Source organism: Carcharodon carcharias, chromosome 7 (assembly GCF_017639515.1).
Source record: "Carcharodon carcharias isolate sCarCar2 chromosome 7, sCarCar2.pri, whole genome shotgun sequence".
NCBI lineage: Eukaryota > Metazoa > Chordata > Chondrichthyes > Lamniformes > Lamnidae > Carcharodon > Carcharodon carcharias.
Window position 1 is genome coordinate 192,241,658 of NC_054473.1, and position 15,605 is coordinate 192,257,262.

Genomic DNA, 15,605 nt, shown 5'->3' on the forward strand with positions numbered 1-15,605 from the left:
TGTCCAAGGTGTTTCAGTCCTCATTGTTCCTAATTACAAATCTCCTTTCGTACTGATGCCTGCGTCCTGTTTCTAGGCAATCTCGCCATCCCGTTAACATTATAACTCTTTTGAGTACAAACCCGTTTCCATCTGTTTCAGATGAAGTTACATAGTTTGCCATTGAGAGATTTGAACTCTTGATCTTGGGGTTACAAACCCAGTACCATAACCACTTGGCTATTTAGGTCAAGCTTCCGTTAACATTGTACCCTCCGTTTTCTGTCTTACCACCGAATGGCTCATTTGTGCCAAGAACGCTGCCAGAAAAGAATGTTTTCTGAAGAATTCCCCCCCCCCTTCAGAGTTTTATTACTGGTCATATAACTGTCCACAGACAGAACTTGACTCACCTGTTATCTTTTTTATACAATCAAATGGATACTTAGGTCGTTAACCAATAATTGAACAATTGAACTCCTTTAACTGTTTCCTTCCACAACATTAAACAGCATAAAACCCATCACATTTCTGCCTCTCTTCAGTTCCAAAGAAGAGTCAATGGAAACTTTTATTTCTTCCTCCACAGATGTTGCCAGACCTGCTGTGTTTTTCCAGCACTTTCTGATTTTATAACATAGGAGCAGGAGTAGACAATCTGGCCCCTTAAGCCTGCTCTGCCAAACCTCAATGCCATTTTCCTGCACCAAGCCCATATCCCTTGATGTCTTTAATATCTAGAACTTTATTGATTTCTGTCTTGAATATACTCAATAACTAAGCCTCCACAACTCTCTGGAGTTGAGAATTCCAAAGATTCCCACCCTCTGAGCGAAGAAATCCCTCCCCATCTCAGTCCTAAATGGGCTATCCCTTATCCTGAAACTGTGCCCATAGATTCTAGAAGACCCTACCACCCCCCTTCTCCCAGCCAGGGGAAACATCCTTCCTGTATGGTAATGTTGAACCCTGCAAGAATTTTGTATGCTTCAATGAGATCACCTCTCATTCTGCTAAACTCCTCAATCTCTCCTCATAAGACAACCCCACCACTCCAGGAATCAGTCTGGTGAACCTTTGTTGTGCACCCTCTATAGAAAGTACATCATTAAGGAGACCAAAACTATGCACAGCACTCCAGGTGCAGTCCCTCCAAGGCTCACATAAGAGATTAGCGTGTAAAATTAAAGCGCATGGGATTGGGGGTAGTGTATTGAGATGAAAGAAAACTGGATGACAGGGAACAAAGAGTAGGAATAGATGGGTTTTATTCTGAATGGCAGGCAGTGACTAGTGGGGTACCGCAGGGATTGATGCTGGGACCCCAGCTATTCACAATACATATTAATGATTTAGATGAGGGAACTAAATGTAAAATCTCCAAATTTGCAGATGATACAAAGCTGGGTGAGAGGGTGAGCTGTGAGGAGGATGAAGAGATACTTCAGTGTGATTTGGACAAGCTGAGTGAGTGGGCAAATGCATGGCAGATGCAGTATAATGTGGATAAAGGTGAGGTTACCCACTTTGGCAGAAAGGACATGAAGGTAGATTATAATCTGAAAGGCTATAAATTGAGAGAGGGGAATGTGCAATGAGACCTGGGTGTCCTTGTACACCAGTCGCTGAAGGTGAGCATGCAGGTGCAGCAGGTGATAAAGAAGGCAAATGGTATGTTGGCCTTCATAGCGAGGGGATTTGAGTACAGGAGCAGGGATGTCTTGCTGCAATTATACAGGGCTTTGGTGAGACCACACTTGGAATATTGTGTGCAGTTTTGGTCTATTTATCTGAGGAAGGATGTCCTTGCTATAGAGGGAGTGCAGCAAGGAAGGGCAGATTCTTGGGATGGTGGGACTGACATATGAGGAGAGATTGAGTCGGTTAGGATGATATTTGCTAGAGTTCAGAAGAATGAGTGTGGATCTCATAGAAACCTATAAAATTCTAACAGGACTAGACAGGACAGATGCAGGAAGGATGTTTCTGATGGTGGGGGAGTCCAGAACCAGGGGTCACAGTCTGAGGATACATGGTAGACCATTTAGGACTGAGATGAGGAGAAATTTCTTCACCCAAAGAGTGGTAAGCCTGTGGAATTCGCTACCACAGAAAGTAGTTGAGGTCAAAACATTGTATGTTTTCAAGTAGGAATTAGATATAGCTCTTGGGGCGAAAGAGATCAAAGGACATGGGGAGAAAGCCGGAGCAGGCTATTGAGTTGGATGATCAGCCATGATCATAATGAATGACAGAGCAGGCTCGAAGGGCCGAATGGCCTACTCCAATTTTCTGTGTTTCTATGTAAGGCTCTATACAATTATGGCAAGGCTACTTTACTTCTGTACTCAAATCATCTTGCAGTAAAGGCCAGCATTGGATCTGGTAATGAGGCATTTAATAAATGATCTGAGTGAAAGGAAACAGTAATAGAATTTGGCATTCAGTTTGAGAGTGAGAAACTTTGGTTGGAAGCAACTGTGCTAAACTTAAATAAGGGTAATTACAAAGGAATGAGGGCAGGGTTGGCTGGAGTGGATTGGGAAAGGAGTTTAGCAGAAAAGACAGTTGATGAACAATGGCAGACGTTGAAGAAAATAGTTCATGACTCACAACAAAGATATATCCCAGTGAGGAAGGAGGATTCTAGGAAGGAGATAAATCAACCATGGTTAACCAAGGAAGTTAAGGATAGTATCAAGTTGAAAGAAAAAACATACAATGTGGCAAAGATTAGTGGTAAGCCAGAGGATTGGGTAAATTCTATAAACCAGCAAAAGATGACCAAAAAAAATTAAGAGGGAGAAAATAAACTTTGAGGGTAAACTAGCAAGTAATATAAAATCGGACATTAAGAGCTTCTTTAAGTATATAAAAAGGAAGAGAGAGGCCAAAGTGAACATAGGCTCCTTGGGGGTGACGCTGGAGAAATAATCTGTCTTGCATCAGTCTTCACAGTAGAAGACATTAATAGCATTCCAGAAATACTAAATCAAGGGGCAAAGCGGGAGGGGGTGAAATAAAGGAAAATCCAAAGCTATTTTACAAGTACATTAAGAGTAAGAGGATAACTATGGAAAGAGTAGGGCTCATTAAGGGCCATTGTGGTCATTTGTGTGTGGAGCTGGAAGACGTAGGTAGGGTTCTAAATGAAAATTTGTGTCGGTGTTCACAAGTGAGAGGGACAATGTGGGTATGGAAATCTGGCGGAAGGACTATGATATAATTAAAGAAATTAGCATAGAAAGGGAGGAGGTTCTAAGTGGTCTGGCAGGCTTAAAAAATAGATAAACTGCCAGGCCCAGATGAAATGTATTCCAGGCTGTTGAGTGAGGCAAGGGAGGAGATAGCAGGGATACTGGCAATAATTTTCAATACCTCTCTGGTCACAGGAGAGGTGCCAGAGGACTGGAGGACAGCTAATATGGTACCGTTATTCAAGAAGGGAGGAAGGGATAAATCAGGGAACTACAGCCCAGCCAGTCTAACCTCAGAGATGGGGAAACTATTAGAAGCAATTCTGAGGGACAGAATTAATCCACACTTGAAGAGGCAGGGATTAATCAAGGACAGTCAGCATGGTTTTGTTAAGGAAGGTCATGTCTGACCAATTTGATTGAATTTTTTGAAGAGGTGACCAGGTGTGTAGATGAGGGCAATGTATTTGACGTAGTCTACTTGGACTTCTGCAAGGCTTTTGATAAGGTCCCGCATGGGAGACTGAAATTGAAGGTAAGAGCGCATGGGATCCAAGGCAATTTGGCAAATTGGATCCAGAATTGGCTGAGTGGCAGGAAGCAGAGGGTGATGGTTGAGGGGTGTTTTTGTGACTGGATGCCTGTGTCCAGTGGGGTTCCACAGGGATTGGAGTTGGGTCCCTTGCTGTTTGTGGTATATATAAACGATTTGGACTTGCATGTAGGAGGGTTGATCAGTAAGTTCGTGGATGACACAAAAATTGGTGGGGTGGTAAATAGTGAGGAGGATAGCCTTAGATTACAGAAGGATATAGACGGGCTGGTCAGATGGGCTGATCAGTGGCAAATGGAATTTAATCCAGATAAGTGTGAGGTGATGCACTTGGGCAGGACAAAGAAGGCACAAGAATACTCAATGAATGGTAGGACCCTGGGAAGTACCGAGGATCAGAGGGACCTTGGTATGCATGTCCACCGGTCCCTTTAGGTAGAGGGACAGGTAGATAAGGTGGTTTAGAAGGCATATGGGATACTTGCCTTTATTAACTGATGCATAGAATACAAGGGCAGGGAGATTATGCTGGAACTGTATAAAACGCTGGTTAGGTCACAGCTAGAGTATTGCGTGCAGTTCTGGAATCTGCATTATAGGAAGGATGTGATTGCACTAGAGAGAGTGCAGAGGAGATTTACCAGGACGTTGCCTGGGCTGGTGAGTTTTAGTTATGAGGAGAGATTGGATAGACTGGGGCTATGTTCCTTGGAGCAGAGGAGATTGAGGGGGACATGATTGAGGCATATAAAATTATGAAAGGCAGACAGACAGAAAGGAACTTTTCCCCTTGGTGGAGGGATCAATAACCAGGGGGCATAGATTTAAGGTAAGGGGCAGGAGGTTTAGCGGGGATGTGAGGAAGAATTTTTTCACCCAGAGGATGGTGGGAATCTGGAACTCACTGCCTGAAAGGGTGGTAGAGGCAGAAACCCTCATAACATTTAAGAAATATTTGGATGTGCACTTGTGATACCATGGCATACAAGGCTATGGGCCTAGTGCTGGAAGATGGGATTAGAATAGCTAGGTACTTGTTTGACTGGTGCAGACTTGATGGGCCAAAGGGCCTTTTTCTGTGCTGTAGGCCCATGTGACTCTATGATTATGAAATAAATAGAATAACTATCACTAGAGAAAAAGTACTAGGGAAACTAATGGGGCTAAAGGTCGATAAGTCCCCTGGGCTGCTTCCTAGGATATTAAAGGAAGTAGCTGCACAAATAATGTATGCACTGGTAGTAATCTTCCAAGAATCCTTAGATTCTGGAAAAGTCCCAGAGGATTGGAAAATTGCCAATGTAACACCTTTTTCAAAAAGGGAGGGAGACAAAAAACAGGTAACAATAGGCCAGTTAGCTTAACATCTGTCATTGGGAAAATGTTACAGTCTATTATTAAGGATGTAATAGCAGAGCATTTAGAAACGCATAATCTAATCAAGCAGAGTCAGCATGGCTTCATGAAGGGGAAATCATGACTGACAAATTTATTAGAATTCTTTGGGGAGGTAACAAGCAGGATAGATAAAGGGGGAACCAGTAGATGTAATATATTTGAATTTCCAAAAGGTGTTCGATAAGGTACTGCACATAAGGCTACTTAATAAGATAAGAGCCCATGGTGTTGGGTGTAGCATATTCGCATGGATAGAAGATTGGCTAACTAATAGAAGAACTAACTTACTAATAGAGGACAGAGTTGGGATAAGGGGGCATTTTCAGGATGGCAACCTGTAACTAGTGGAGTACCACAGGGATCAGTGCTGGAGCCACAATTATTTGCAATTTATATTAATGACTTGGATGAGGGAAGTGAATGTGCTATCGCCAAGTTTGTGGATGTCACAAAAATAAGTGGGAAGGTAAGCGGTGAGGAAAACACAGTCTACAGAGGGATATAGACAGGTTAAGTGAGTGGTCAAAAACTTGGCAGATGGAATATAATGTGGGAAAATGCGAGGTTATGCATTTTGGCAGGAAGAATAGAGGAGCTGAATATTATTCAAATAGAGAAAGACTGAAGAAAGCTGCAACACAGGGATTTGGGGGGCCCCTGTGCATGAATCACAAAAAGCTAACTTACAAGTTCAGCAGGTTAGAGGGAAGGTAAGTAAAATGTTGGCCTTTATTTCAAAGGGAATGGAGTATAAAAGTAGGGAAATCTTGCTAAAACTATACAAGACAAATAGACCACACCTAGAATACTGTGAACAGTTTTGGTCCCCTTATCTAAGGAAGGATGTACTGGCATTGGAGGCAGTCCAGAGAAGGTTCACTAGGTTGATCCGGGGTATGGAGGGATTTTCTTATGAGGAGAGATTGAGTAGATTGGGCCTATACTTATTGGAGTTTAGAAGAATGAGAGGTGACCTTGTTGAAACATATAAGATTCTTAGTGGGGGCTTGACAGGGTAGATGCTGAGAGGCTGTTTCCCCTTGTGGGAGAGTCTAGGACCAGAGGGCATAGTCGCAAAGTAAGGGGTCGCCCATTTAAAACAGAGATGAGGAGGAATTTCTTCTGAGGGTAGTTAATCTGTGGAATTCTTTACTGCAGAGGGCTGTAGAGGCTGGGTCGTTAAATATATTCAAGGCTGAGATAGACAGATTTTTAATCAGTGAGGGAATCAAGGATTATGAGGAAAAGGCAGGAAAGTGGAGTTGAGGATTATCAGATCTGCCAGATCTCATTGAGCAGCCTCGATGGGTCGATTAGCTTACTTCTGCTCCTACGTCTTATGCAGCCACGTTTCCATAATAGCAATTAGGTCATGTTTGTGTACTTCTATTTCTGCTGTCGATTCATCTACCTTGTTGCAAATGCTGTGTGCATTCAGATGGAGTGCCTTTAATTCTGAATTTTTATTATTTTTGTAACCTCTAGCCTTATCTGCTGGTGCACTCTAAAGCTTATACACTCTGTCCCTTCCTGCCAAACTCTGATTACTGTTGCAAGGAGTTGGATACTGTTTATTAGGCTTTAATGAAGTTTTTGTAGTCTTAAGCAGGTCAACTATGTATTTATTAACTATGAGAGCTATGTACATATATACAGTGAAGGGTTCAAGCTAGAAAATGTCCCCATGCTTGCCTGTGCACACAGCCCTGTCCTACACTCGACTGACCCTCGGAGTAGGTCATGTGTTCTCTTACATCACTGAGTGGGTGGTCCTGCACTCAGTGCCATATTGACCCTGTATGCGCCAGGCCCTTATACTACACTTTCTCCAAAATATTTATCCAGTATATTTCAAGTTATTCTAGTTTACCCCATGTATTTACCTCGTTATTTATATCTCATCCCCCCATGTCTCTGAGTTTATGGGTTCAGGTGGTCTGGACGCCTTATAACCTTTCCATATCTTGTTCATACTACTGTCAGAGGCTCTGTCATTGCAAGTAAACTCTGTTGATTTGTAGGTTGTTCCGGCATCTGGGTATCTTTTCATCCTCTTTTTCTATTCCTTAGTATTGAACCACTCTTTGTCGATTCGACTGTGGTAGTGATCGGTAGGTGTTGGGTTTATCCCATTTTTTCCAAGGTGGATGAACGCTGTGCTTGTCCCCATAGCGTTTTTTCTCTTCTTTCAATGTGTGGCTCGCATGTTTCAACAATGGAATCTTTGTTCCACTTGTTTCACAATTTTAGCCAAATTTTTGATGAATTCTTTTCCAGTTGTTTTTGAGCTTAAGAACCTTTTCAGTTCAGCAGCAACTCTGGTAAGTTGAGTTGTTTTTGTTTGAGTTATCTGTGGAACTCCTGTCTAAGTTTAACCACTTTAACCAGGATGTTCAATTCTTTTTGAAACCCTTCTTCCATGGTTACTGACTGCTCCTTAGACTCTTTCAATTCATTTGTTAGATCTTTGAGCTGTCCATCGAATTCAACTTTTCTGCTTTTAAGTTCTAGATTTGCTCTTCCATACTGCGCATCTCATCTTTCATGTTGTTCAGATTGGACCGACTTTCATCAGTTTTGGTTGTTAACACTGTTTTCAAGCAACTGTTCTAATACATCAGCAATTCCTTTTCATGTCCCTGGCATTTTACACTTCTGGAGACTTCTGATGCTTGGAGTTTGTCAAGTTTTAATTGGAGATCCATTTTTGTTGTATTTCTTACTGCAAGTTAATCATTTAAGCATTTAAATCCTCTTCCAAGTGTTGTTCTTCCTGTGAGAGACATTCCAGTGTTCTCACTAGTTCTCATTTATCCTTATCAAACGCCTCTTTCGTACGTGAAAGTTGACACTCTAACTGATCAGTTTTTCCTTGGCGGAGTATAATTCCCCTGTGCCATCGTTTAAGCTCGCATTCTGTAATTGTGCTTCTGCTAATTGATTTTGAGACTTCTCACGCTTTTTTGAGAACTTCTACTTTCTCTTGCCATTCTAGGTTCTTGATTTTCACCTCTTCATACATCTCCTTGGAAATGTAATATTTTTCCAAGTTCCCTTCCAAATGTCCAACCATTTTCTGCAACTCTACAGTCTCTTCTTGTACCTCTGTGAAACCTCAAAATTTTGTTTGTTCATGTCTTGAACAGTTTGGTTCATTAGCGACTTTAGCATCTTATGCGTTTTCAAGGGTGTATACTCAGCTTGAATCTTGACTTTCAAATCTTCCAATTCTGTTCTGATGTGAACATTCTCCAATCTTATTTCATTTTCCTTTTGCAGGGTTTGTTTATTTTGGGTTTCATCAGAAAGCTTTCTTTCATTCACCGCCAGCTACTCGCTTAGTACTGTCACCTCCTGTTGCAGTTCAGGTAATGCGTTGGGATTTCTGAAAAGATAGTTTTGTCACTCCGGAAAGTTCGATGTCTCTCTGCTGCCCACGTTTGGTGTACTTGAGCATTGTTTTTTTCCTTTTTGGCACTTTGCAAGGGGTTTTCTGAGCCTCTTTTTAAACTCTGTACACTCAACTTGAAGATTAAAATATTCATCAAAGGCTTTTAATATTTTGTCGAAGTTGGTTGAGGATTCATCAGTGCACTGCATTAGAGTTACTTCAGCAAGTTCACCAAACCAGTACAAAAATGTATTAATCTGGACCTTTTCTGACTTTCTACTTAAACTACTGGAGTACATCAGATCAGAAATTCTCTTCTCCAGGAAGTCCAATTTTCTGTTAAGTTTGGCCCTTGGATGAATCCAAACTGATCTTGAGAGTTGGATTTTTAATCCATGGTTAAAAATTTTTAAAGTGTAAGTTCAGCTTTAAGCAGTTGCTGAAATTCAAGATGGTGCTACTGATCATTTCAAGACAGTGTTTACCCGTGCTTGCTGGTTTTGGTGGGATTCAACTGTAATGCGATTTGCACTCAGCCTTGAAAAAAATTTACACAGTGGCTGCTTGGATCGGCAAGCTGCAGACTTCTCCCTTTAGGGTCGAGAAAGTGTGGAACCTGGCCTTTGCTGAACTTTAAAGCTGATTCTTTAGTCGCAGTTCTTCCGAATTAATTTTTTTTCCCTTTTCAGAGTGAGCTCAGACACCTGTGTGAGACAAGGGAGGAGATTGCAGGGGGCTCTGACACTAATTTTCAAATCCTCTCTGGCCACAGGAGAGGTACCAGAGGACTGGAGGACAGTGAATGTGATACCATTACTCAAGAAGGGTAGTACAGATAAACCAGGTAATTACAGGCCAGTGAGTCTAACATCAGTGGTAGGGAAACTATTGGAAAAAATTCTGATGGACAGGATTAATCTCCACTTAGAGAGGCAGGGATTAAACAGGGATAGTCAGCATGGCTTTGTCAGGGGGAGATCATGCCTAACAAATTTGATTGAATTTTTTGAGGAGATGACTAGTTGCGCAGATAATGATAGTGCGGCTGATGTAGTCTACATGGACTTCAGTAAGGCTTTTGACAAGGTCCCACATGGGAGAATGGTCAAAAAGGTAAAAGCCCATGGGATCCAGGACAATTTGGCAATTTGGATCCAAAGTTGGCTTAGCAGTGGGAGGTAAAGGGTGATGGTCAAAGGTTTTTGCGATTGGAAGCTTGTGACGAGTGGTATACTGCAGGGACCCTTGCTGTTTGTGGTGTACGTTAATGATTTAGACATGAATGTAGGAGTTATGATCAGTAAGTTCACAAATTGGTGTTGTGGTAAGTAGTGAGGAGGAAAGCCTTAGATTACAGGATGATATAGATGGGCTGGTAAGATGGGCAGAGCAGTGGCAAAAGGAATTTAATCCTGACAAGTGTGAGGTGATGCATTTTGGGAGGACTAACACACGACGAATGGTAGGATTCTAGGAAGTACAGAGGATCAGTGTACATATCCATAGATCCCTGAAGGCAGCAGCACAGATAGATAAGGTGGTTAAGAGGCATATGGGATACTTACCTTTATTTATTAGCTGAGGCATAGAATATAAGAGCAGGGAGGTAATGTTGGAGCTGTATAAAATGTTAGTTTGGCCACATCTGGAGTACTGTGTGCAGTTCTGGTTGCCACACTATAGGAAGGATGTGATTGCACTGGAGAGGGTGCAGAGGAGATTCACCAGGATGTTGCCTGGGCTGTAGTGTTTCAGCTATGAAGAGAGACTGGATAAGCTAGGGTTGTTTTCCTTAGAACAGAGAAGGCTGAGGGGGGACCTGATAGGTATACACAATTATGAGGGGCATAGATAGGGTAGATAGGAAGAGACTTTTCCCCTTAGTGGAGGTGTCAATAACCAGGGGGCATAGATTTAAGGAAAGAGGCAGGTGGTTTAGAGGGGGTTCGATAAAAAATCTTTTCACCCAGCGGGTGGTTGGAATCTGGAACACACACTGCCTGAGGGGGTGGTAGAGGCAGGAACCCTCACAATATTTAAGAAGTATTTAGATGAGCACTTGAAACATCATAGCATAGAGAGCTACAGGCCAAGTGCTGGGAAATGGGATTAGAATGGATAGGTGCTTGATGGCTGGCACAGACATGATGGGCCAAAGGGCCTGTTTCTTTCTGTATAACCGACTATGGCCATGTGTTCGGGCACTGACTCAGAAATCTGGTTTTTCCAATGGAGTTTTTAAAAAAAAACAATTTCTGACCACCAAACTATTTAAATGTTTCTCATGATTTGCTGTATCATGGAACTTAAAGCCAGCTTACTCCTGCTAGGTCATCTGCCTCCACACTGGGAATTGAAGCTGGACTTCCAAGTCTTCTGCAGTGAGGAATTTTAAATTTCTGCCTTCAGCTTCTAAGCCTTTCTTTGGAGCTTTTCCCTGGCAATTTTCCTTTCCTCATCTGCTTCTCGAGCTTTTCTTCAGGTCAGGACATTCCTTCCAATTTTCTTTGTCTTGCAAGATTTCAGTTTTTCTCTGCATTTATTTGCAAGATTTTGGGTTTTTCCATTTGCAGAGGGTGTTCGGTGCCATTCAGTAGGTCTTAATGAAGCCTTCTTATCTTAAGTCGGTTAACTGTATGTGTTTATTAACTATGTACATAGTTCTCATACACACAGCGAAGGGTTCAAGTTAGCAGCTGTCTGCAGCTTGCTTGTGCATGTGGCTCTCTCCAACACTAGACTGACCCGTAGGTGCGAGTCATCTGTTCACTTACATCACTTTGTGGGTTGTACTGCACGTAGTCCTACATTAACCCTATACATGCCAAACCCTTATACAACAATTACCATTTCCCTTAGTACTACCTTGCTCTCTTGCCTTCTCCTCTCTCTTTAATATATCACATCTCTCTCACATGACGCCTTGCCCCACTATTTAGTTTAAAGCACTATCTACCACCTTAGTTATCAAACTTGCCAGAACACTGGTCCCAGCATGGTTCAGGTGAAGACGATCCCAACAGTACTGGTGTCAGTGCCCCAGGAATCAAAACCTATTTTTCCCACACCAGTCTTTGAGCAGTTCATTCAATGCTCTAATCTTACCCAATTTGCTCCTGGCTCAGATGATAATCCAGTTCTGCTTTTTAATTTAGCTCCTTGCCGCTCATACTCTCTAAGCAGAATCACTTTCCTCCTCCTACCTATGTTGTTGGTGACTATGTGGACCATGACAACTGGATCCTCCTCCTCTTACTGAAAGTTCCTCTCCAGCCCAGAACAAATGTCCGAACCCTGGCATCAATCAGGCAACACAGCCTTCTGGGCTCTTGTTCTCGGCTGCAGAGAACAGTGTCCATCCCCCTGACTATACTGTCCCATATTACCACTGCATTCCTATTAACTCGGACCGCTTGAATGACTTCCTGTACCACGATACCATTGTCAGTTTGCACATCCAGCCTGCAGCTCTCCACCCTTTGCCCCTACAGGCTGCAAAAACCTTGAACCTCTTGGACATGCTTGATGTTATACAGCAAGCCCTCGCTTTAAGCTGCTCCGTTTCAAGTTGCTTCCATTTAAAATGGTACAGTTTTTAGAGCTGGTATTCCAGATTTCAGTCTTCGGTTTTGATTTTAAGTCATTTCGTGTCATTGTTATGTGTAGTTTCATGCTGTTTCTTGTCGTTGTTTTGCGCTGGTTTGGTGTCAGGTCTCCTGACCTGATCAGCACCATTTTGAATCTGGTGCAAGAAGAGGTATTTAATTGCATTCAAAAGAATCCTGATTTTTTTTTCAAAAACACTTGGAACAAGCTTTTACAAGAATACCAAAACAAACAGCATTTTTTTGCAAGGACGAAGTTGAAGCCCAGGCTGCTGATTTCTGTGCATTTCTTCACCCTGCAAGCTGATTTCAGTTTTGGAACCCCAGGTGTCCTGCTGTGGATCTTTACTTTGGGTGAGGCAGAGAGGCCATTTTAAAGTCTGAGAGGGAGGCATTTGTTGCTGTACACAGATAAAATTGATTTCCTTGTCTCAGGACTTGTTTGGGTGAAAAAGTGCAGTGCTATCCTGCAGGAGCCTGACTCTGCAATCTTATTAATTTTGGTGCCCCAAATCTGGCCTTGTTCGACTCTGGAGTAGCTGAAGCAACGAGGCCATTTCAAACCTGGTGAGAGAGCCATTGGCCTCTCCCAAGCCAACATGCCCAGCATTGAGGCGCTAATCACTCAAGGTCACCTCCACTGAAACGTTTCAGGGACGTTCTCAAAGCATCCTTGAAGAGGTCAAACATCTCCACCGACTCATGGTGATGGACCAAAATGGGAGAAGGTTCATTTGGGAAGGCACTGAACACAGAGACCTCAGGAGCATGCAGAGGCGAAGTCAAGATGGTGGAGAGAGCACAAAAACCCCCAAACACCTCCTCTAACTGACCGTCCAAACAGCTCGCGCATTGAACTTCTCCGAATCCATTGAACCAGAGTCGAAGAAGTCATCCCTGGAACCGAGGGACTGAGAGAGAAGAAAGAGGGACTGGTGAGTGTTAACTAATTTGAATTTACTAAGTATTTCTTTTATATTTAGTAATTTATTTTACAAGTTATTTCAGTTAGGAATGCACAGTGCTGCATATGTCGTTATTTCAACTTATATATCTGTTTTTCCAGGAGAGACATACCCAAAGGAACTGAACTCTGGCTTTAACGTTGAATCATAGACTTGCATTGGAATCACTTAAAGTTGTGATTTTAAGGAACACAACAACAACCACAAGTGATGGCTTACAGTATTTGACCTCGGGGTGAGCTTCCGTGCCATTATTAAGACTGTCTACGCTCATCTCTGATGACATTGTCTGACTCTGCCCCTGTTTCATGGATGAAATCCTCATCCATGTCTTTGTTACCCCTAGACTTGACTAATTCACTGCTCTCCTGGCTGGCCTCCAATCTTCTACCTTCTCTAAACTTGAATTCATCCAAAACTCTGTTTTCCACATCCTGACTCTCACCAAGTTCTGTTCACCTATCACTTCTGTGCTCACTGATCTATATTGGCTCCTGGTCTGACAACATCTGGATTTAAAAATTCTCATCCTTGCTTTCAAATATCTCCGTGGCCTCATTCCTCCCTCTCTTTGTAACATCCTTTAGCCCCACAACCCTCAGATCTCTATCATCCCCTAATTTTGACTCTTGAGCATCCCTGATTTTAATTGCTCTGCCATTGGTGGCTGTGCCTTCAGTTACCTTGGCCTAAGCTCTGGAATTCCATCCTAAACTTCTGGTCACCTGCCATAAGATCACCTTATGTGGGCTTGGTGAAGCGCTTAGGGATGTTTTATCATGTATAAGTTTATTGTGGTGATACATTGTTGATTTAGTCATCAGTTTGTATTGAGTGCATTGCAGTGTGATTGAGCATCTTCAGTGAGTGTCTCGAGGTCTTTTGTGCTTGTGTTGTTTTCCACAGTGGTGATGTGAGGGGATATTCAGTGGTGTTTGTGTTGTTAATTCATAGGTAGACGGATTGTTTATTATTGGTTGGATGTACCTGCCCCCTCACGATCCCAGAGTCAACGATGCCATGCGCTGTAAACCTTTGTTCCGGATTCACCTGTGGGAAAAGAATAAAGCGGAAGTGGAATGCATGTATGGTCACAAGGGGTCTCACAAGGGTGATATACAGGTAAGAGGAAATATTTGTTTGTCCATTCGCTTTTTCAAGAAATAAAAAGCATGCCCCAAAGGATAGAGTGCACAAGAACTGCCCCTTTCAGACTTTTTAATTTCGCTGAGGCCATTGCTTCTCTGCCAGTCCCTCCAGGTCCCGTGTTCCATGTTCTTGGTGCACAGCCACACTGCAGTCTAAAACTTACCATGCAGGGGGACAAGTGGACTGTGCGCAAGAAGCGGTCCCTTTAAGGTGTGTGCATGTGCGGTGGTGCCATGTCGGGAATGTGGGGCAGATACCCTGTCAGGGCAGAATGTTTGTTGACGTGAGGAATTTTATTTAGAACCACCATAAAGGGACAGTGCAGTGCAGCAAATGGGCCATGCGCAGTAAAGGGAGATTTGAAGGACATCGCCTGTGCCTCTTGAATCTTGACACTGATTCCTTTTCCATTTTAATTGGGCTGCTGTTTTGCAATTTATTGCCACAGGTTAAATATTGTTGAACTGAACCATTGTGAGCATATTTGATGTTTTTAGCTGCAGAATCCTGTATCCAGTAGAGTTTTATTTCTTTGCAGATTGTGAAGAAGGACGAGTTTTCAACCAAATGCAATCAGACTGATTTCCACCGGATGGCAGGAGGGAGGCAGGAGGTAAGTCGTGAGGTGAGGGTTTGACATCCTGAGGGGTGCAGATCCCCTGTTGGGGCAGAAAGTTTGTGACAATGAGGGGCTGTTATTCTGTTGAGGTGAAGAACTTTATTTAAAGTGATACTCAGTTGCTTCTTATGTTCCAACATTCTGGAATTTGTAAATTATTATTGATGTCCCACCCCATGCTGGATGACTCTTGTTACTGCTAACAGTAAAGTTACACCAGCTTGTCTTTGAATGATTCTGATTTACATTGTATGGATGCAGACTGTCTTCAACCTCCATTCTGTTTTTTGTTTTGTAGCCAGTTTGCTACCCCTTTGCTATTTGCCCTCTGACTCTACTTGCTCTAACCTTGGTCCTGAGTTTGCTATTCAGTACCTGATCCAAGTCCTTTTGTGGGGAAGGAAAAGAAAATCTTGCATTGATATAATGACTATTACAACCTCAGGACACCCCAAAGTGCTTCACAGCCAATGGAATACTTTATTTTTTGAAGTGCATATGCTGTTATAATATAGGAAACAGGGCAGCCAATTTACACACAGCAAACTGTCAAAAGAAGCAATATGATATTGACCAGGTAATCTGCTTTTTGTAATGTTGTTTGAGGGGTGTGTGTTGGCCAGGACACCAGAGAAAACATTCCTGCTCCTCTTTTAAATAGTGCCTTGGAAACTTTTACATTGACTTGAGAGCAGCCTGGGCTTTGCTTTAGTATCTCTCCTGAAATATGGCTCTTCCAACAGCGCAGC

General features: G+C 42.6%; 1 protein-coding gene across 7 annotated transcripts in view; it reads left to right on the forward strand.

Annotated features, from left to right (window-relative positions):
• The window catches only part of fbxo31 (F-box protein 31), a 94,277-nt gene that overhangs the window by 12,944 nt on the left and 65,728 nt on the right, over window positions 1-15,605 (forward strand). For 6 of the 7 annotated variants that reach the window (XM_041192660.1, XM_041192661.1, XM_041192664.1 and 3 more), the window contains 2 exons: window positions 14,043-14,210; window positions 14,776-14,850. In XM_041192660.1, coding sequence (XP_041048594.1) covers window positions 14,043-14,210; window positions 14,776-14,850 — 243 coding nt within the window. Of the gene's footprint in view, window positions 1-13,044; window positions 13,059-13,189; window positions 13,324-14,042; window positions 14,211-14,775; window positions 14,851-15,605 lie in introns of those variants that run through there. The other variant, XM_041192666.1, reaches the window with a different exon arrangement.